Below are 20,862 nucleotides of genomic sequence, written 5' to 3' on the forward strand. Positions count from 1 at the left end.
GCCAATTGTAGAAACGGGAGATACTTCTACAAATCTGGAGGTAGCCCCAGGTTTGTAGAAAAACCTTAAGTTGACAAAAGAGGAGGCGATAGAACTGTGAATGCATACTCACATACTTGACTCTTAGCTGGTTTACTTACATTCCAAAGCGCAACGTTCCAGAGACATATGTCTGCCAATGTGCACAGTAAAACATAAACGTCCCAGCAAAACAGCAAAAGAACATCCAGTCAGGATTTGTCCCCAGCTGCACAGCAATACACGTTCCCAAGACCACAAAAACTGCAGAGAAAATCAGTTACAATGAGCAAAGACTACAGGTTTTAGAACAAAAGCCTTGAGAAATAAATGTTGACATTAGTTCATCAATATGCTACTCAATATCCAGTGATATTAAATGGATTCTCTTACTTACTGCATGGTAAGTTTTTTTAAGCATAGCATTGGTATGTCAAAATTCCAAGATCAATGAATGTTCTAAGAAATAAATAAAATGTACAAGCTGGAAACAAACATCGCATACAAACCAAATTAACCAGGAGGGCAGGTGTGTTCTCAGTTCCATCAGAGTATATTTTTAAAAAACAAATGAATATTACTAGTAATACCACAATAGTATTACTAATAGTAATAATATTACGAATGAGCAACCTGATCATTTCCCTCAACATAAGTTCGCAACAGGCTATCAACAGGTGATTATTTATACAGAGCAACAAATGTGACCATCTCCTTAGGACTAATCCTGAACAAACTCCAGTGACTTGTTGATTCTGCAAGTATACCAAGGGAATGGGGAAACAAAGCTGCAAGGGGGAAAACTTACTTTCTATAGAAATCAACAGACTTTAGAAAACAGTTTCTATAGCTGAGTTTAACAGAAATTAATGTAAGTCCAAAATGTGGAAATATTATTTGTATTATTATGCTATAGATTTCAATATTCCTTGTTTGAAAATAAAATTTAAAATGAATCAATAGAGTGCTGAAATTGAATACAAATAGCTTCTCATCTAAACAGTTTTATTAAAAGAAAGTATTTTGAATACACACACCCTTCATGGATTTTAAGAAAGCAATCCTGAAACAGCAGGACACTGCTCATTGGGAGTGCACTTAGCCATGCATCCTTTTAAAGGCTGCAGGAATGTTCATGTCAATAAACTTTCTGTTCTATTATTCAAAGCCTACCCAGGCACGGAGTAGCCTAATCACAACATACTCTAATAGGGTTGGTTGGTTCAAGCACAGAGAATCTGAGTTACAGTTCTTTATTGTAAATGCAATGTGCTGTCTGTGCAACTGGAAGCTTGTTTCAGTTCTTTCAAAGTATTACTGAAGTGAAACAAAACTTACAAAGCTAGCACAGCCAGATATAAAAAGTATATTAAAAGGATTCTGTCTAAGCTTTAGCCAGTTGCCCTGCAGAAAAAAATCAGGGATTGCACAACTCTTTTGTTTCCAATATTTGGGAACTTCCCTGAGCCATAGTACATAAGCTAACAACCACACAAGAATGGAAATACAGCAAATACAGTTGTGTGAACAAATAACCAGAATAATCTGTCACGCTGTACAAATCACATGCAAGACTTCCATCTTCTTTTACAGTCCTACTTACAAACGATACACATAAAGATGCATAAATGACACCTACACCAGTTGAATAGTGACCTTATAGTCCTTGAAAGTACAAGTCTCTCTTTAGAATGATGCAGTCACTGGCTCATGATGCAGAGAAGACTTTCAAACAGAATAGCCATAGCGCAAACCGAAGGAGTGGCAACGGCATGCCTAGGTTGCTTCACCATTTCTTAGGGCTTCATCAGGCGTCTTTTCTTAGAAATGGAGCCCACCCAGCTCTGATAAGATTCAAAATGACACAAAGTCTACAAGTATATTCCAGATAGCTCTGGAATTTGGAATATACTTGTAGACTTTGTGTCATTTTGGATCTTACCAGAGCTGGGTGGGCTCCATCCCTAAGAAAAGCAGCCTGATGAAGCCCTAAGAAACAGTGAAGCAACCAAGGCATGCCGTTGCCACTCCTTTAGTTTGCGCTACGGCTACTCTTGAGCCCATGCTGTCCACATGCTGTCTTCTCTGCATCATGAACCGGTGACTGCATCATTCTAAAGAGAGACTTGTACTTTCAAAGACTTTCAGGTGTAGATGTCATTTATGCACGGTGGCAAAACCATTTGTTATGTGTATCACTTATGGTTGTAAGTAGAACTGTATAATAAGAAGACAGTAGTCTCAAGTGTGATTTGTATAGCATAACAGATTATTCTGGTTATTTGTTAGCACAATAGTATATAAGATAGCTCAGGATGTACACAGTTCGTTAAAACTTTACAACCAGCATTTGGGAGCCTTTACTCATTTAATTCTGATCTCTAGGATTTGCATAAGAAACAGGAAAAGGTTCAAAAAGGCAGTTATGAGATACTTTTCAATGATGAAAGTGAAAACTAAAAAAACCTGTTTCAGTTCAGCTCTACTGGGGAGCGTTGCCTATTTAAACAGCAAAATAGATATATTTTAAATATTTTAAGTGATGACATGATTTAACAATGAAAACCTTTGCAGAGTTACTCATGTCTAAGACCACTTATTTTGATGGGTTTACACAGTGTTTTAAGATTGCACTGCACATTACTGCACATTAAGTTAGCTAACCCAATTTAGATATGTGTTAAGCACACAACCCATATCTCTAAAATGTGGCAACAATATAATCTCTATTCCAGATGGGAAGCCAAGTTAATCTGCAGCAGCAAAATAAAACAGAAGTGCACTCATACCTTAAGGACTAACAAAACTTATTTCAGCATAAGCTTTGGTGAATCACGAAAACTTATGATATAATACATTTGGTTAGCCTTTAAGGTGGCATGGGACTCCAATATAATCACAGCACATTATTCGCTTTGCAACAGGATCCAATAATTTTTCGGTTTTCTAGTTTTGTATTCTACATACCCTCCAGAGTGTAAATAATTTAATAGACAAATGTCTTTTAGCAGTAAATACCTGTGGACAGTGAGTCACAGCCATGGTCAAAAAGTTCTCCCAAAGGGCTACTAGTATTTGTTCTTCTTGCTTGCTTTCCATCTATGGCATCCAAAGACTGGTATATGAAAAGACCACAAGCACATGCAATATATGCCCAAGCAGGTGCCTGAGAGAAATACATATGTGAACAGCAGTGAAATGTAGATTAGCTATATTTCTTACACGCTGCAAAACCATCCTTAATTGTTTGTAGAAGGGTACAAATACTGACACTTGCATGATATACAGTGGTGTATTGCATGAATAAAGGAAATTATATCAAAACATATTAATGATTAAAAAGGTGGCAACAGCCCGTCAATTTAGTGAATTGCTTGATAAACAAAGACTGCACCATAATGCTGCATATGGAAAATGAGTCTAAATATTGTTCTGCTTTCTAAAGCTTAATTTTAATAACCTGGGTATGTCAGAAACAATCAGCTGATCTTTCCTCACTCTCCATCTGCTAACAACGCAGAAAATTTTGCAGCTTTCAGAATACACATGGAAAAACTAGTAATAATTTTTACAAGGTCTGTTTTGTGGGGCCTCAGTGAAGCGTTAAAGCACTCACTTGAACAGCTGAACAGTTGCTTTCTGCTTGTGGGTCACCATAATCTGGATAGGAACTATTCACATCCACTGATGTTAATATATGGAGTAATTTGTTGTCCAGCTTTAACAGGTTACTTATATGAACCTTCCAAATCCCCAAGATCATTATTTTTTTTAATCATAGCTAAATGATAAGGTCCCCAATGAGCACTTGCTCTCCCAGCTGTCTGGGCAAACGTTTGATGGGTTCTGCCACGGGGTATCTGTATTTTGAGATGTTGCAATCTTATGAGCACTAGAAATATGGATTTTCAACAAAGGCCTTTAGTTGAGACTCAAGCCATCTAAATCAGTACTTCATAACATTTTAAAAACTGCTAAGTAAGTTTCAAGTGTTTCCTATATTTTATTACTGTGGCATTCTTTGTAACAGTCAAAGTGCTATTAAACACCCGTTTTCCTCCCAATTCCATCCTTGAAAATGCTAATATTTAACTGTAAATATGTATTGAAATAATTTACAATATGGGAGTTTTTCAAGAAATCTAAATATAAGAGAAGGGCAGTTTGATATTCCACAGAGAAACGATTTAAATTTTTCAAATTTATGACAAAACAACATGAAAAATATGGCAGAAGCTTGTTTGTTAAAGAGACCATGAAACACACGGGTAACATAGGACCCAGCTGCACATCACTACTACACATTTTTTAAAAAGATTATGTTAATCCCAAAATTTATCTTATCATCTTATGATGTACCGAGTTACTATTGTCTAAAGTTGGCATCTGACTGCAAACTTTCATACAAGTATTTTATAGTGTCTGTAGACATGAGATTACAAAAATATATAAGACAGAGACCGACATATTGGGGCAACATGACAGCAGTTATAGACAAGGGGAAACTTAACAAAGCTTTTCCTTTTTCTGCATTTTCCATGAATGGGTGATTAGAAAGAATACAGTACATAAGATAGCCTCATTGCTTTGCAGGAATAATTTTAATTCAAAAATGTATTATGTAGAGGACCATACAGAAAAATATGGTGTTCCACCAAAAAGTAAGCAAACCAGGATATTGATCTGTCTTTGCTACCAAATGATTAAAGTTTGCATTTTCATCTACCTAAAGCATAACTATATAAATAAATACCTGCAAATTCACTAAAGGAAGGTGGACAATCTTCGATTGAACTTCTCTAGCTTTCCCCTTAATACATCTAAGCAAAAGAACTGCTCTTAAAATTATGTCCTGATGTGAATTATTCTGACAGGAAAGACGAATACACAATACATTCCAGTTTAGCATTAAATGCTTTTCCTCCTCACTGTATATATTCCTTCAAAGACATCTTCCCTAAAATGTCATCTCTAACTGCAACCTCGGCATGTATCCAGTTAATCTCTTCGTGTTCTATGCAAATCTCATAAAAACCCAAGCAAATCCTCCGTCCTGAACATACTTGCGAGTACAGACAGCTACTCAGAGTCCAAGCAGCATTTTAACTGTAACCCAATACATGGCAACTTGTACTTCTCATGGTTACTGCTCATACAGATGTTTGCTAAATACCATGTTACATACTTGTACTTGCTTGTAAAGCAATCTTCTTCACATTATATTAAAAATAGCATAAAATTATGCTTGCAAACTGAGAATGTGCAAGACTGACATTAACAAACAAAACTGTGATACTTTCCTGAGCAATTACCCCATAGATGAGTTTCCACAAAGTAGCTTAAATATGTAGGACAAGCAGTGCAAGATAAAGGGTTTCGTATCCTGAGCTTTGAAGTTGTATTTCTGACAGTAATATATCATTCATCCTAGATTACTGTTTGAAGAAAAATGCCAGTGTTGCTAATGCTAACCGTGGTAATGAATGACAATATGAGAGAAAATCTTGTCAGAATTTTAGTTGCAGAGGGCAGGTCGAGCACCATTGGTTATTAGCACTCTAACAATGTTATCCTATGCAGAATCAGACCACTCTAAGTTTACACTGGAGTAACTCAGCATAAGATTGCACAGCAAATATTGTTACTGGCAAAGGCCAGCTACAGTTGGAACTGTCTAATACAACTACATGGGTAATTGAAAAGCAGCATTAGTAGTATTAAAAAGTAATATCTACTGCAGTTAGGCACAAGGCCACTTCTATTCTACAGTTTAATAATTACTTGAATGGAGATGACAGCACATTTCTCAAAAGCATTTTTCAAAAGAATTGCCAACACTGCTATAGAGTAGATTAAAATGTACAGTGACTTCAATACACTGGAGAGCTGAGCAGACAGCAACAGTGAAGGGGGGGCAATATGGTAAAGAAGTAAACATACAAGATACAAGGAAAATCTGGATAAGCAGCAGCATAGTTGGGGTTTGCTGGTAAATAACTAAATTGACATGAATCAACATATTTACCTGGTAGTACAGACAGCCAATGAAACATTTATGTTTATTAATGGAATCACTGTCTCTGGGACTAAAGTTATAATTCAACATATAAAGTCATATTTAAAGTACTATAATTTTGAGCACCCCAGTTAATGGAGGATATAGTCAAATTAGAAAAGATAAAATGGAGAATTATAAAGGTGATGAAGGTATGGAACAGCACAAAACAACCAAGTACCTTTACTCTAGGGGGGAAAACAAGATTTGCAAGGAATAAGGAGAACAGTTATTTCTTTTACTCACTGACAAGGTACAAAGTACAAAATGGTAACTACATTATTCAGCGTATCAGTTCAGCCACCAAACCACCTGCTCAGAGAGTCAAATTAGAAGAAATGCTGGACATATGCCTCCAACATCTTGCTAGACATCTGTAAGTTTTCCATACCACACCACATATTTATTTATTTACTTCACTTATACCCCACCTTTCTTATAATAACCCTGTGAGATACACTGAAATGGCTGGCCCAAAGTCACCCTGCAAGTTTCCATGGTAGCTTGAGAATTAGAGTCTGGGTCTCCCAGATCATAGTCTGACACTCTAACCACTGCACTGGCTCTCATTAGCCAGGGAATTTACATTGTTTAAATAGTGGTGAGGGGGGAGAGACAGGAAGTTAAATCCCCATCTCAGTATCTCTTCCCCCACAGCTGCTTTAAAAGAGAGAAAGACACAAATATGAGATCTGACTGTGGATCTTTAATGTCACATGTAGTTTGGAAAGTGTAAGGGCCGGTATCTGTCTGGGAAATAAGAGATATATTTTATTATCCTCCCACAGGACAAAAATATGAGTTATACAACACTCAGTGTCCTTTTCAAATTTTAAGATTCTATAATTTTTAAACACTATACACATGAACACACATGAAGCTTTCTTATACTGAATCAGACCATTGGTCCTTCAAAGTCAGTATTGTCTACTTAGACTAGAAGGTGCTCTCCAGGGTCTCCAACAGAGGGCTTTCACATCACCTACTGCTGGTCCTTTTAACTGGAAAGCAAAGGCTCTTCTACTGGGCCACAACCCCACTACCTTGACCAGATACGCTCAACATAATAATCCTTTACAAATCAGTAGTAATCCCTCTGTCACAAGTGAGTTTGCAACCACCAATCCTCCTTAACAGCTGTTAAGCTCTGTGTCAGCACAGGCAGATAAACAGGTATCTCAACATGAACAAGTTTCATTACTGCAGTGCTGAATAGTTTAGAGCTTATGTTGCAGAAATGTTATAACAAAAGTATAGCTGAGATCATGTGCTATGGAAAACTTCTTGGATTAAAGGAGTCTTAGAAAAATAATATATTTTTCATTTGTACACTTGATACTCTGGGACTCTTTCAGATTCTGTGACCACTGTTCTTCGTTTCCTCCAGATCCTGCCATTTATCACACACATCTGTCAGCAGATATTTCAGTGGTACTAATGTTAGAAAAAACTTGTGCAAATTGTATCACATTTTGAAATCAATGAGGCTTGAGTTAAAGTTACTTACATACTGATGTTTCTAAAATTTCCAATACATCGCATGTTATAAAGGCATAAACTACCACAATACGTAATACCAAAGCAAAAATACAATACTGCATATTTAAAAGAAACACAGCTCCTTCTCTCACAAGAAATTATCCGAGACCTTTTGCTTACCTGCTCTGTAGCTGTTGGACAGTAACACACTAATATTATTGTTGTACAGATGTTTATTATCAGTCCAACTATTGTAATCAGATTAGGAGCAATCCAAGATGGTACTCTTCTAACTAACCATTCCCAATAACCTTGCATTAGTGGCTCAAGCAGGGACCGTCCAGCACTTTGATACTTGTGTTCTTCTAACCGTTTTAACTGGTGCTTTGACAAAGGCGGTGTAGGCAACTGAATCAACTTGCTTAATGCACATCCTGCAGAAGGAACATGACCATAGCGCACAGGGGATTCCGAATGCAATTCCCCACATCGTCTCTTCAGGGATCGATTCCCACTCATGGATTTGTTAGCCTTGAAGTTTATATCTGATAGGTTTCAGCTTCTGTCAAGTCTTGAAAGATCCTGGTCTACCTGGAACACAAAGTATTTAGATTAATGTAAGAGACAGAAACTCTTCTGTACCAGGTTACCCTGCTTCTCATTTTGGTTTGCCAGCCACTGAGGTAGTTTCCTGCGTCCACTAAGCAAAGCTATAAGCAAATTCAGGAGAATCTGGGAAGAATCAGGAATTTTCTGAAATGAAATACAGAACAGAGAAACAGCAACACAAATAGATTCCATTCTATTAGGAATACAAGAATAAGGTGATGCCGACTGCTCCGCTGTCTTCTATTAGAAAAAACTAGAACTGCTCAATTCCTACTTTTCCTCAGTCTTCTCTTGTGAGGGAAATGGTGTTCAACATGGCAAAAACAGAACACATGATGATGGAAGTGAATTGCAGCCTAGGATTGGCATACGGGTAGTACATAAACACCAAGTAGTACATAAACACCTAGTTTCTTTAAATGGAACCTCAGGACCAGATGAACTGCATCCAAGGGTAGTAAAAGAACTCGCAGATGTAATTTCTGAGCCTCTGTCCATTATTTTTGAGAATTCCTGGAGAACAGGTGAGGTGCCAGAAGATTGGAGGCGAGCAAATGTTGTCCCCAAATTCAAGAAGGGGGAAAAGGAGGATCTGGGTAACTACCGACCCATCAGCTTGATGTCTATACCTGGAAAAGTCTTAGAACAAATCATCAAACAGTCAGTCCTTGAGCACTTAGAAAGAACAGCTGTGATTACACAGAGCCAGCATGGGTTTCTCAAGAACAAATCATGTTAGACTAACCTTATCTCTTTTTTCGAGAAAGTTACTACATTGCTGGACCAGGGGAATACTGTAGACATAGTTTATCTTGATTTGAGTAAGGCTTTTGATAAGATTCCGCATAATATTCTTGTTGAAAAGTTGGTAAAATGTGGTTTGGATCCTATGACTGTTAGGTGGATCTGTAACTGGCTGACAGATCACACCCAAAGAATGCTTGTGAATGGTTTTTCATCCTCTTGGAGAGGAGTAATAAGTTAAGTGCATCAAGGATCTGTCCTGGGACATCTTTATAAATTATTTGGAAGAAGGAACAGAGGGAATAGAGGGAATGCTTATTAAATTTGCAGATGATACTAAATTGGGAAGGGTAGCAAATATGGTAGAAGACAGAATCAGGATACAGGATGATCTTGACAGGCTGGAAAACTGGGCTAAAACAAATAAAATAAATTTCAACGGGGATAAATGTAAAGATCTGCATTTAGGTAGGAAAATTCAAATCCATAATTATGGTGGGGGAGATTTGTCATGGCAGTAGTATGTGCAAAAAGGATCTAGGGGTCTTAGTAGACCATACGCTGAACATGAGTCAGCAGTGTGATGTGTTAGCTAAAAGGCAAATGTGATTTTGGGCTTTATTGGGCTTTATTTTGGCCTGTATAGTGTCCAGATCATGTGAAGTGATGGTATCGCTTTATTCTGCTCTGGTTAGACCTCACCTAGAGTACTGTGTTCAGTTTGGGGCGCCACAATTTAATCTGGAATGTGAACAGAGGAGGGCAATGAAGATGGTGAGGGGTCTGGAGACCGTCCTATAAAAGGGGTGGCCAAACTTGCTTAATGTAAGAGCCACACAGAATAAACATCAGATGTTTGGGAGCCGCAAGACATTAACAAATACTACATGTTTTTACTGTAGTAAACAACCACTCACGGCCATCTTGTTGTCTGAAAGCACTTTATTACTGTTCTTATTGTTATTATTGTTATTATGTATTCTTAAGATTTTACTGTTTTATTGGATTTTATGTGTGGGCTTTTGCCCCTGTAAGCCGCCCTGAGCCCGCTCACGGGGAGGGCGAGGTAAAAATGCCTAAATGCCTAAATAAATAAATCAAATAAAAAATAATATCAAAAGTGATAAAAGCAGATATTGATAATGATATTTGTCTAATGATATTTGTTTGCTAATAATATTTGGCTTCTCCAGCCGCCCTGCCAGGAGCCGCACAATATATACAAAAGAGCCACATGTGGCTCCCAAGCCACAGTTTGGCCACCCCTGTCCTATGAGAAAAGGCTGAAGGAGCAGGGTATGTTTAGCCAGGAGAGGAGACGACTGAGAGGTGATATGATAACTACCTTCAAGTACTTGAAGGGCTGTCATATAGAGGATGGTACGGTGTGGTTTTCTGTTACCCCAGAAGGTCGGACCAGAACCAATGGATTGAAATTAAATCAAGAGTTTTTGGCAAAACATTAGGAAGAGCTTCCTGACAGAGTGGTTCCTCAGTGGAACAGACTTCCTTGGGAGGTGGTGGGCTCTCCTTTTTTGGAGGTTTTTAAACAGAGGCTAGATGGCCATCTGACAGCAATGCTGATTCTGTGAACTTAGGCAGATCATGAGAGGGAGGGCAGGCAGGGTTGCATCAGTGCTTAGTTCTTGTGACCCTTTTTTACATGGCCAGGGAAATGTTGATCACCACTTTGGGGTCAGGAAGCAATTTTTCTTCAGGCCACTTTGGCTAGGTATCCTAGAGGGTTTTTTGCCATCTTCTGGGCATGGAACAGGGGTCACTGGGAGTGCGTGTGGGGGGGGAGGTATTTGTGAATTTCCTGCATTGCGCAGGGTATTGGACTAGATGACCCTGGAGGTCCCTTCCAACTCTATGATTCTATTTTAAAAAGTTTAATGTGGAACACTAATTGATTAGTTCCTTCCAATTAGTGCAGGATCAAGGCACTACACATTACAAGAAATTGTTTTATAAAGAGTGACTAAATATGCAATACAAGGGTAGAAGAAAAGTGAGTGTCGGGGGACTTACCAAAACAAATATATAAAAATAGAAGGGATTTATAGAAACTGTTTTTGATTATACAAAACATATATTGTAAACTCTTTAACTGCACAACTTTGTAATAACTTCTGTAATTTCAGTTACAGAAGGTTTACATAGAAGGCTACCAACACACTGCAGTTAAGAGAACATAGGAACATAAGAGAAGCCATGCTAGATCAGGCCAATGGCCCATCCAGTCCAACACTCTGTGTCACACAGTGGCCAAAACCCAGGTGTTATCAGGAGGTCAACCAGTGGGGCCAGAACTCAAGAAGCCCTCCCACTGTGGCTCCCAAGCACCAAGAACACAGAGCATCACTGCCACATAGTGTTCCATCTATACATTGTGGTTAATAGCCACTGATGGGAAGGGCTGTGACTCAGTGGTAGAGCATTTGCTTTGCATGCAAAAGTTCCCAGACTTAATCCTCAGCATCTCCAGCCAAAAGTATCAGGTAGGAGGTGATGTGAAAGACCTCTGCCTGAGACCATGGAGAGCCGCTGCCAGTCAGAGTAGACAATGCTGACTCCGATGGACCAGAGGTCTAATTCAGTATAAGGCGGTTTCATGTGTTCATGTGACTAGTTGAGAACTAGTGTCCAGCAGTGGTTCAAGTGCTGAACTAGGATTCAGGAGACCCAGGTTTACATCCTCATTGTGTCATGGAAGCATGCTGGGTGACCTTGGGCCAGTCACACACTCTCAGCATTAACCTACCTCACAAGGTTGTTGTGAGGATAAAACAGAGAACACAAGAATGATTTAAGCTGCTTCAGGTCCCCATTGGGGAAAAGGCAAGGGTACAGATGAAGTAAACAAAAAATAATACAGTTAGTGGTGTGTGGAATCCAAAGCATTTAAAATACAAAGAAAGTACAGTGCCCAGTCCAAGGCCAGCTGCTGCTACCAAGTCACTTAATCAGGATACAGAAAACACTTATCTAAAGAGCAATGATCCTGCCATTGATCTTGACAGAGGGAATGCACCACACTATTGTTGCCCAAGGAACACAAGGCAAAGGTTTTGAGAGAAGCCATAAACGAGAGACATAACACATGCTTTGTAGATCTCGGGCTCTGGGGAAAAGATCTCTGCCCTAGACCTTGAAGGGCTCTGTCAGTCAGGTTAAACAGCCCTGACTTAGTAAAGGGCAGCTACTGACACAGCATTAACTCCAGACACTGGGCAAGCTCTTCTCTGAGCGAGTCATGCCTGTACCTGACAGAAACCTGCAGCATGCACAGGGGGGGGGGGGGGGTTGGCGTGACTTTTCCCGGCTCTCGAAGATAGTCTGCTCTGATAACAGGGGGTCCCAGAACTGACAGGCAGAGCACGAACTGCAGCGGCTCAAAAGCCGCACACGCCACCGCCGGCGAAAGGGGGACAAGCAAGGGCAAAGGCCCCCCTCCGCGGTCCAGCCCAGTGCAAGCAGCCCTCATCCCTACGTAGGAGCCCACGGGCTCGGGGAAGAGAAAGCACACCCACTCCACCCCCCTCCGGCCGCTCTTCGCGCGAAGGACCCGACCGAATGAGGCGAGCCCTCATATCGGCCTCCGCTCAGCCTGAAGGACACCCAGCGGCGCCCCCCGCCCCCAGCCAGCCCCGTACATCAAGAACACCCGGCATCTACCTCAACCAGCCTCCTCGCCCAGGCGGCGCTTTTACGTCCCTTTTGCGGCTGCCGTAAACAAGAGCAGGCGATGGTTGCTTAGGAAAAGGGAGCACGACAACCGACAGAGGCGGGAGTGCGCCGGGGATGGTGGCGGGTCGAGGAACGCGCATGGGCGGTGGGGAGGCGTCGGCTGTGAGTGCGCGCTCATCTTTCATCTATCTCGCTCAGTCCCGGCGGCTCCCGTCAGGCTTTCCCTTAGAAGGGAGGCGGCCATGGCCGGAGGGACTGCGAGGTGATGAGGGAGCCGCGGGAGAGAGCGGGACGGTAAATAACGCGCCTCCTGAACCCGGCGTGGGAGGGTCGAGTTTCAGTGTGTTCTTAGGAGGGAAGAGGAGGCGGAGGACGGGGTCATCTCAGGTGCCAGCAGCCGGGGAAAGGAGGACAGAGCCGCCTTTCCCCCTCTCTCTCGCTGTCAAGCGGAGTGCTTGCGAAACACTCACTTAGCGCAGAGTGCAGAAGACGCTTTGACTTTAATAGTGGCGTGGCGGAGAAACATTCAACAAGTGAGGTTTCCTCACTGTCACGTCTTCAAGCGGGGAAAAGTTCCCATGTTGATTTTCTGACCTTTGTGCAGCTGTTAAAAGGAGCAGGGAGTTGTGCTTTTGCCTGTCATAACACCAAGCTGCTTCAAACATAGTCAGCGAGGGCCTCACTTTCTACCCTAGGATCAAACACAAGGAAAGTTCCGGTTTTAGTATGACTTGCCACAGTGAATGGTTTTGCATCTCTTAAGCCTCTGGTTTGTAATCAGATAACTGTGCTTGGCAACAGTTCATTGCCATTCTCTACAGGCTAATCTGGTGGCTCTGTTCTATGTTATGCTGTCCTGTCCTGCTTGAAGCTGTCTTTAGGCTCCATCCCATTTTCTAGGGGAGTAGCCAAGTTGGTCTTTCCAGCCAAAAGTACCCCCCAAAAAAAGTCCTGTGATGGCAGCTTAAAGATGAACACATTTATATCCTTTTGTAAGCTAGAGCCAGGTTTGTCAAAAGCATGAAGTGTTATAGTCAGCACAGAATTTTATGCCCAAACAGAGGGGCATGAGAGATACTGCAAAGAGAGATCAGAAGGTCCTGGAGGTATGAAGGTTGCTCAGTTGAAAATAGGATCCAGTTGAAAGCATAAATGATCCAGAATAGTTTTGGACTGCTCCAGTCGTTGACAACTTTGAGTAGTGTATATAAGCCTAAAAGAATGAACGCTTACTCTTTGTAGCGATCTTACAACAGTCCGTATTGAGTTCAACAGTATAAAATCTATGTATGAATTTCAGTTTAAAAAATTTATGAAGTATTCGCAACCTCTTAAGTCTATTATTGAACATCCAGAGATATTGAAATGTTCCCCACTGCTTTCTAAGTGTCTCTGTTTTTAATGTGCAATGTCTCCATTTATTCTCATGTACAGAGACTGTCCAGTATAGCCATTGTAAATTTTAGAGGGGCATTGCTGGCACACACCAACATATGGAGGAAGAAAAAATGGGCTGCACCCAGCAATGTGCCAACAGAACAAAAAGGAAAAAATGACAGGTGATAATTGACTGATTTACGGTTATACAAAGTCCCTACGTGTTTGGCCATGCAGGCTTCATCAGGGAGACTCTATAAAAACATAATTTTACATTTAATACAAATAATAGAAGGACCCCTTAATAAAATTATTACAAAAGTATTAAAAATAATATTAATTAAACAGACAGGATCAAAATTAGTTCCAAAAATAGATACGTTTTAACCCTCATGGGTTAAATTCTGATCTGGGACTTCTGATCTTGCTCAGTTAATCTGTACATTAAAAAACGCTGCGTCATTCTCCAGTAGTAAAAGAACTTAATTGCTGTGGACCGTTCCACAACTAGGTGAATGCTCTGGTCAGTATTTGTTCCATATATTATATATTTTATTGTCTTGTTTCTTGCCCAATGTATAGTTTATTTATCTTATATTGTATATTGACTAATATGTATTTACTAATATGTTCTATATTGACTAATATGAGAGCAGACAATTATAATCTATCCTGTCATGTTTCTGCCTAGGGATGGGTGGCTTCTAGATGTCTAAATAGCCTGTAACCTAAGAGGATCTTAGACCTGCAGAAACAAAGAGGCATAGGCTGCTACCCGAAAAACACTCATGGGATCAGGTCCTACTGGAAGAAAAGAGTAGACCTGCTTAGGTTTGCTGCCTTAGAGTTCCATAATGTGTGCACAGGCAAAAAAAGGGGCCCAAGTAAAAGCCCATGTAAAATCTCAGGGAAAAGGAAAAGCATGTGGAATTTGCTAAGCAAGGCAGGACTGAGTACAAAAGGGAGCTGACACTCAAGGTACACAGGGAAGTGGAAAGCAGCAACGGACAGATAACAAGTTGTGGGATGATTGCAGTTTAACATACAGGAGCTGGGGAATAATAGAAAACAATGCATTTGTTGTTCCCGAAGGGGAGGGGAAATGTCAGTGAGTAGCTTCTTGATTCTCTACAGATGTTGTGGAGCGAGTTTCTAAGCCCTTGGGAATATCTTCAAATTAGGAAAGAGAAGTCTTTTTTTATATAAAGATTTTATTGTTTTTCCATTACTACAACATTCAAACTACTGGAGTGGGGGAGTGGAACACTAATAAACTACAATTCTACTAGGATTGGGGGAGTGGAACTAACAGGTGACACAATCTGAATTACATGAATATTTAGCTATATCACCTACTAATATAAAGATAGCATTACAAATAAAAGTTTGAGAATAAAAAATTGCTTTAGATATAATTTAAACAAAAACTGCATAGACATCTATCTTAGTTTTAGAGTCTTTTCTTCTTGCGTTTCTTCCTTGTCCGGGGTTTGGGAGCGGCTTCTCCTTTTTTAGATTCTGAAGTCTCTGAAGATTTAGAACTAGCACTTGTTGAATCCTGTGAGTAGGATTCTTCATCTTCCTCCTCCTCCTCCGCAGAAAGTTTTCTTTTCTTTTTTATTTTGCATTGGCTTTGAAAATTGAGACATGAACTTATTTGCTTTAGGAACAGTGTCAATCTTAAATCTTTTGTCCTCATAATTGAAACTCAGTCCTTCAGGGAATATCCATCTATAGGGTATTCCCTTTTTTGTAGAAAGAGAGTAAGTTCCTTATAAAGTCTCCTTTTCTTCCTCACTTCAAAGGGGATATCTTTCAGAATTTTTACATCTTTGTTTTTGATTTTTAAAGCCTTCCCCATCGTGGATTTTAGCACCAGATCCCTGGTAGATCTTTTCATGAATTTCAAATAAATTCCTCCTGAGAGTTTGCTTTTCTTTATGAAGTTCGGATAAATCCTGTAGGCCAAGTCCATCTTGTTCAGTAATTCTTCTCATTTGTAATCCATTAGTGATACAAGGGCGTCAACTATAAGTTCCTTTAAATTCTCATTTTTTTCTTCTGGAATCCCCTGGAAATGTAGGACATATGTGGATCTTTCCAGCTGGAGCTGTATTATTTGTGATTTGTCAGAAGATCTTTCTTTATCCGCTTCATCCATTCTTTTGTTAATACTCTCAGTCTTTTTCCCCATCCTTTTTATTGTTTTCTCTGTAGCTGAGGTTCTTTTATCCATTTGAATCAGTTGGTTTTAGACAGTGTCCAGTTTAGTGTTGAGATTAGTCATCTGCTCCATTAGAGGGCACAATGCATTTGCTAGTAATGTTGAAAAGTTTGTATTTACTTCCTGATTCCAGGAGGGAGTCGTTGGTTGATTATTTCCGGAGAGTATTTTTTTTTCTCCGGCATCGTTTTCCGCCCTCTCCCCGCCATAATATCAACAAGAAGTAAGTTTTCCAAAACAAGATAAAAGTTCAATGATTTTAGTCAGCTTTATACTAGCATGCAGTTTCTGACTTCGTTAAGATTTTCTTTGGTTTAGATTAGCTTAAAGTCTATTATTCTTGATTTAAAACTGCTTTTCGGGTTTTTCTGGAAGGGAGGGGGAATTTTGAGTTCTCCCTCAACCCACACTTTGTTCATAGGCGCTTCTAATTTCTACCGAGGCTCATGTTCGCTTTGTGACACTTGAGCGTTGCTTAACTCACGTATTGGAGCCTTGGGCATCTGTCAGAAGCATTTTTTAAAACTTTCTATCGTGTCCACTTGCTACGGCACTCGTCTCTAGTCGCCATATTGGCTCTACAGCGACGGGACCTTACAGGGAAAAGGTAAGCCTCAGTTCCTTGGCCGTCGCCTTGGAAGAGGCTCTCCTCAGCTCCCCAGGCTAGGGGTCTCCTACAAAGACCCCGGGAGGGCCCGGGACCGTCTCGGACCCTTCCCGTCAGCCAAGTCTCGGCGTGTCTCCATTAGAGCTAGACGGGACACGTCCAAGCAGCAAAACGCTGAAACCAGAAGTCTCAGGAAAGAGAGAAGTCTTGAGGTGGCCTTAGTTATTTTATCAGCATGTGGGATGTCATGTGAGAGGAGAAAATCTTGTTAATTAGAGGATAGCATCATTAGGATCACCTTGAATGTGACAAAAGCATCAGAGTATTTTGTTAAGAGTACCTAGACTGGGCCAAGACTGTTTGCTGTATGTCAGGATCCCTTACCATAATCTTCAGTGTATAGATTGTAATGGATTTTTCATTTTGAGCTTAGTTAGTATGATGTCTAGCTATTTGCATTTGGGTAAAAAATAGTCGCCACCTGTATCCTCTTCAGGTTCCCAATTCTCGACACTTATTTGGGAAAGAAAGCAATGGATTGAGGCACTGATTTATCTTCCTACTGATATGGATCTTAGTTCAGTACTTGCAGCAGCAAATAAATGACCAAATAGATGCTCAGTCAACACCTTAACATGGAAAATAGGTGGGGGGATAGAACCAGCAAGCCAAACATATTTAAAAGTTTTGGAAACACAAGAAGAGCCCACTGGCCAAAGCCCTCCTCCTGCCTCTTAGCTCTGGTATTCAGAGGTCTGCTGCCTCTAAATATGGAGGTTCCCATTAGTCACCCTTTAGTCACCATGGCTAGTAGCCATTGGTGGATCAATTTTGTCTGTTCTGATCTAATTCCCATCTGTGCTCATGGCCATCACTGCTTGCAGTGAATTCTGCAATCTAATTATTCATTGAGTAAAGAAGTATTTCCTTTTGTCTGTTCTGAACCTATTGATCATTAATTTCATTATGTGCTTTTGACTTAGGGTTGCCTGGAGATCTCCTGATATAATAATTGATCTCCGGGTGACTAAGATCAGTTCCCCTGGAGAAAATGACTGATTTTGAGGGTGGACTGTATGACATTATACCCTGTTGAGGTCCCTTCCCACCCCAAACCCTGCTCTCTCTAGCCTCCACCCCCCAGATCTCCAGGTATCTGGCAATCCCGTTGAGTTCTAGTATTATAGTAGAGGAAGAAAAAGCTCTCCATACACCGTCTTTCTCTCATAGACAGAAGATGGTAAAGAAAACTCAGTTAAAACCCTGGGCAATTGTGCTAACCTGTCATCTAAAAGGTTGCAGCTGGAGACAGGTGAACTGGCAAGGGAAGAGCATTCCACAGATTTCTTCACTGCTGAGAAAGTCCTGTCTTTGGTTGTTCCCACCTCACTTCTGTGGGTAAAGGCACACAAAACAGGGCTTGAATTAATGGGCAGGATCACTTTTGGTCGTTTGTTGTGCAGTGGGTGTTGCGTACAGACAGAAGCTTTTCTCAACAATTATAGTCTGAATCAGGTTCAGGGGGTGGGGGCACACTTTAACCAAAGAGATACCAACTAATACACTGTGGTAGTTGGTTGGAATTCTCCACCAGAGCTAGATTCTAGCCCAGTAGCACCTCAGAGACCAACAAGCTTTCAAGAAGCAAAACTCCTTTCATCAGGTGGGGAGCTTTGAATCTCAAAGCCTTATACCCTGAAAATCTTGTTGGTCTCTAAGGTACTACTGGACTAGAATCTAGCATTCTGAAAATAGCAGGACATGATACTAGTAAATTCTTCAGTGTTGTTTTACTAGGCCTGCAGTGCTATCTGTACTTACGTGTGAGGAAACCTCATATAACTCAGTGGTACTTATTCTGAGTAAGCAGATTTAAACTGCGGTCACATACACTAAATAATCCATTTTCAATCCGCTTTCAGTGCACTTTCCAACTGGATTTTTACTGTGTGAACTGGCAAAATCCAGTTTGAAAGTGGATTGAAAGTGGATTATTTAGTGTGTGACCGCAGCCTTAAATTCAGGCTGTAAAAATAATAAATCTAATTTTAATAATTAATAAAGTTGGTAGCTCACTGAGTTTAAACCAGCATTCTGTCAATGGAAGGCACTGAAGATCTTTCCACTTTCTGATCCAGCCCAGGAGACATGATTCCCAGGGTTGCATGACACGCGTGGACCAATAGCCACACAGACTGGGTGGCTGCAGAGAAGGGAGGACATTTTAGCCCCATTAATTCTCAGTATGCATACACACATACCAGTCCATGCAGGTGCCACAACTTTAGGAATCAACTCTCCCAGGGGTGGAAAGGACTGGTGGGGGAAGTAGAATGCAGGAAAGAGCCACGATCCTTGGGCCTACAGATTGCTGGATCTAACCCACCATTAAGATTTCCTACTAATCTTAAAACTGATTGTGTGTCTTTTGCTTTCATTCATTTATGGATTGTGTTACTCAGCAAAATTTGCAGTTACAGGTATCTGTACTACTCTTGTGCTTGTCTTGTTAAGCCCAGTATGAGATCATGCTCTGTACTAAGAACAAAAACTCTGGGATTAATGGTGAGCCAGTTTTATCAGAAATTACTAGAAAAGGTACTGTACCCATTTCACCACTTAACATTCAGGAAGTAAGCACAAAGAAGGCAATTATTAGTGCTTATGATCATATGGAATTGTTAAATACTGGGTTCTGTATGCATTGGAGTGAAACAGCTCTACTTTATTAGGTGATTTCAGGAACACCAGAAGACAAACTCCAGGGCAGCTTCCCTGTTTTAAAGCATGCAATCACCACATCCCAAACACACCCCACTCCCAACGATAGGCTATTTATATAACACTGTTTCTCTATTGATCTACTCCAGGATCCTAGTAAGCTATTGTTCAGGGGAAACAAGGTCAACCAGATCCAGGTACTAGTTTAGAGATGACTCTGGCTCAGTACACAACAGTCTCCCACAAACCCTTGTATTCCTCCATGAGGAAAAGGCACAAAATATATAGAACCCATACTTTAGTTAAGTGCTTAAAATTATTACAGGTCAGTGGATATACTTCTGCTTTGCTTTTCACAAGTGGCTGATTTCAGAATTATGACAATGATAGTAAAAGTTAGTACCTAAAATGAAAAGAGCAGTTTAAGCTGACAATAAAGTGCAGTGGCCTAATTCAGAGTAGCAATTTATGATTGCACAGCTCCAGGTAGTAGCGGGAAATCAGACGTTGTGGTCACCTTAGAATCACAGAGTTTGAAGGGACCTCCACGGTCATCTAGTCCAACCCCCTGCACAATGCAGGAAATTCACAAATACCTTCCCCTCACACCCCCAGTGACCCATGCCCAGAAGATGACAGAAAACCTCTAGGATCCCTGGCCAAAGTGGCCTGGAGAAAAATTGCTTCTTGACCCCAAAGTGGCAATCAGCATTTCCCTGGCTGTGTAAGAAAGGTACATGAGAACTAAGCACTGATGCAACCCTTCCTGCCCTCCCTCTCATATATCTGTCAAATGGCCATCTAGCCTCTGTTAAAAACCTCCAAAGGAGAGCCCACCACTTCCCGAGGAAGCCTATTCCTTGGTGCTTGGGGGGGTCAACAGTGGAAGGGCTTCTAATGTCCTGGCCCCACTGCTGGACCTCCTGATGGTATTTCTGGCCACTGTGTGATACAGAGTGTTGGACTGGATGGGCCTTTGGCCTGATCCAACATTGGCATTTCTTTTTTTTTTAATTTAAAAGCTTTATTCCCTCTCCTAAAAAGGAGAGATATTTCGCTTAGTTAGAAAGGGGGAGGGTATATAGTGGGATCAAGAGAAAGATGAGTGATGTTTTAACTGGTAAAGTTAATCTGTTAGTAATATTAAAATTTTCTTCTTTGGCTTCTTCTGTGTGTTGTCAAACTTCTTTCTTCAAACCAGTTAAATGCATTGTCTATGTTAGTATATTAGTAGTGTCCCAATGGTACTCCGCTAGCAAAGTCTTTTCCAACGATTTTTAAAACAATCGTCTACGGGCTGGCTTCTTTTAATCTCCAAATTCAGGCAGGAACTTCCTC

General features: G+C 40.6%; 2 protein-coding genes across 4 annotated transcripts in view; one reads left to right on the plus strand and one right to left on the minus strand.

Annotated features, from left to right (window-relative positions):
- Positions 1-12,622, minus strand: part of CEPT1 (choline/ethanolamine phosphotransferase 1) — a 32,703-nt gene extending 20,081 nt beyond the window's left edge. For 2 of the 3 annotated variants that reach the window (XM_015416414.1, XM_015416415.1), the window contains exons 1-4: positions 12,584-12,622; positions 7,733-8,143; positions 3,037-3,184; positions 141-282 (exon numbers count right to left, since the gene is read on the minus strand). In XM_015416414.1, the coding sequence (XP_015271900.1) occupies positions 141-282; positions 3,037-3,184; positions 7,733-8,071 (629 nt within the window). In that variant the 5' untranslated portion in view covers positions 8,072-8,143; positions 12,584-12,622. The remainder of the gene's footprint in view (positions 1-140; positions 283-3,036; positions 3,185-7,732; positions 8,144-12,583) is intronic. The other variant, XM_015416416.1, reaches the window with a different exon arrangement.
- A 60-nt stretch (positions 12,623-12,682) lies between these two features.
- The window catches only part of DRAM2 (DNA damage regulated autophagy modulator 2), a 33,352-nt gene continuing 25,172 nt past the window's right edge, over positions 12,683-20,862 (plus strand). Inside the window, exon 1 of the mRNA XM_015416418.1 lies at positions 12,683-12,889. The gene's annotated coding sequence lies outside the window, so the exon portion shown is untranslated. The remainder of the gene's footprint in view (positions 12,890-20,862) is intronic.

Source organism: Gekko japonicus, unplaced genomic scaffold (genome assembly GCF_001447785.1).
Source record: "Gekko japonicus isolate JY-2015 unplaced genomic scaffold, Gekko_japonicus_V1.1 scaffold1812, whole genome shotgun sequence".
Lineage (NCBI taxonomy): Eukaryota > Metazoa > Chordata > Lepidosauria > Squamata > Gekkonidae > Gekko > Gekko japonicus.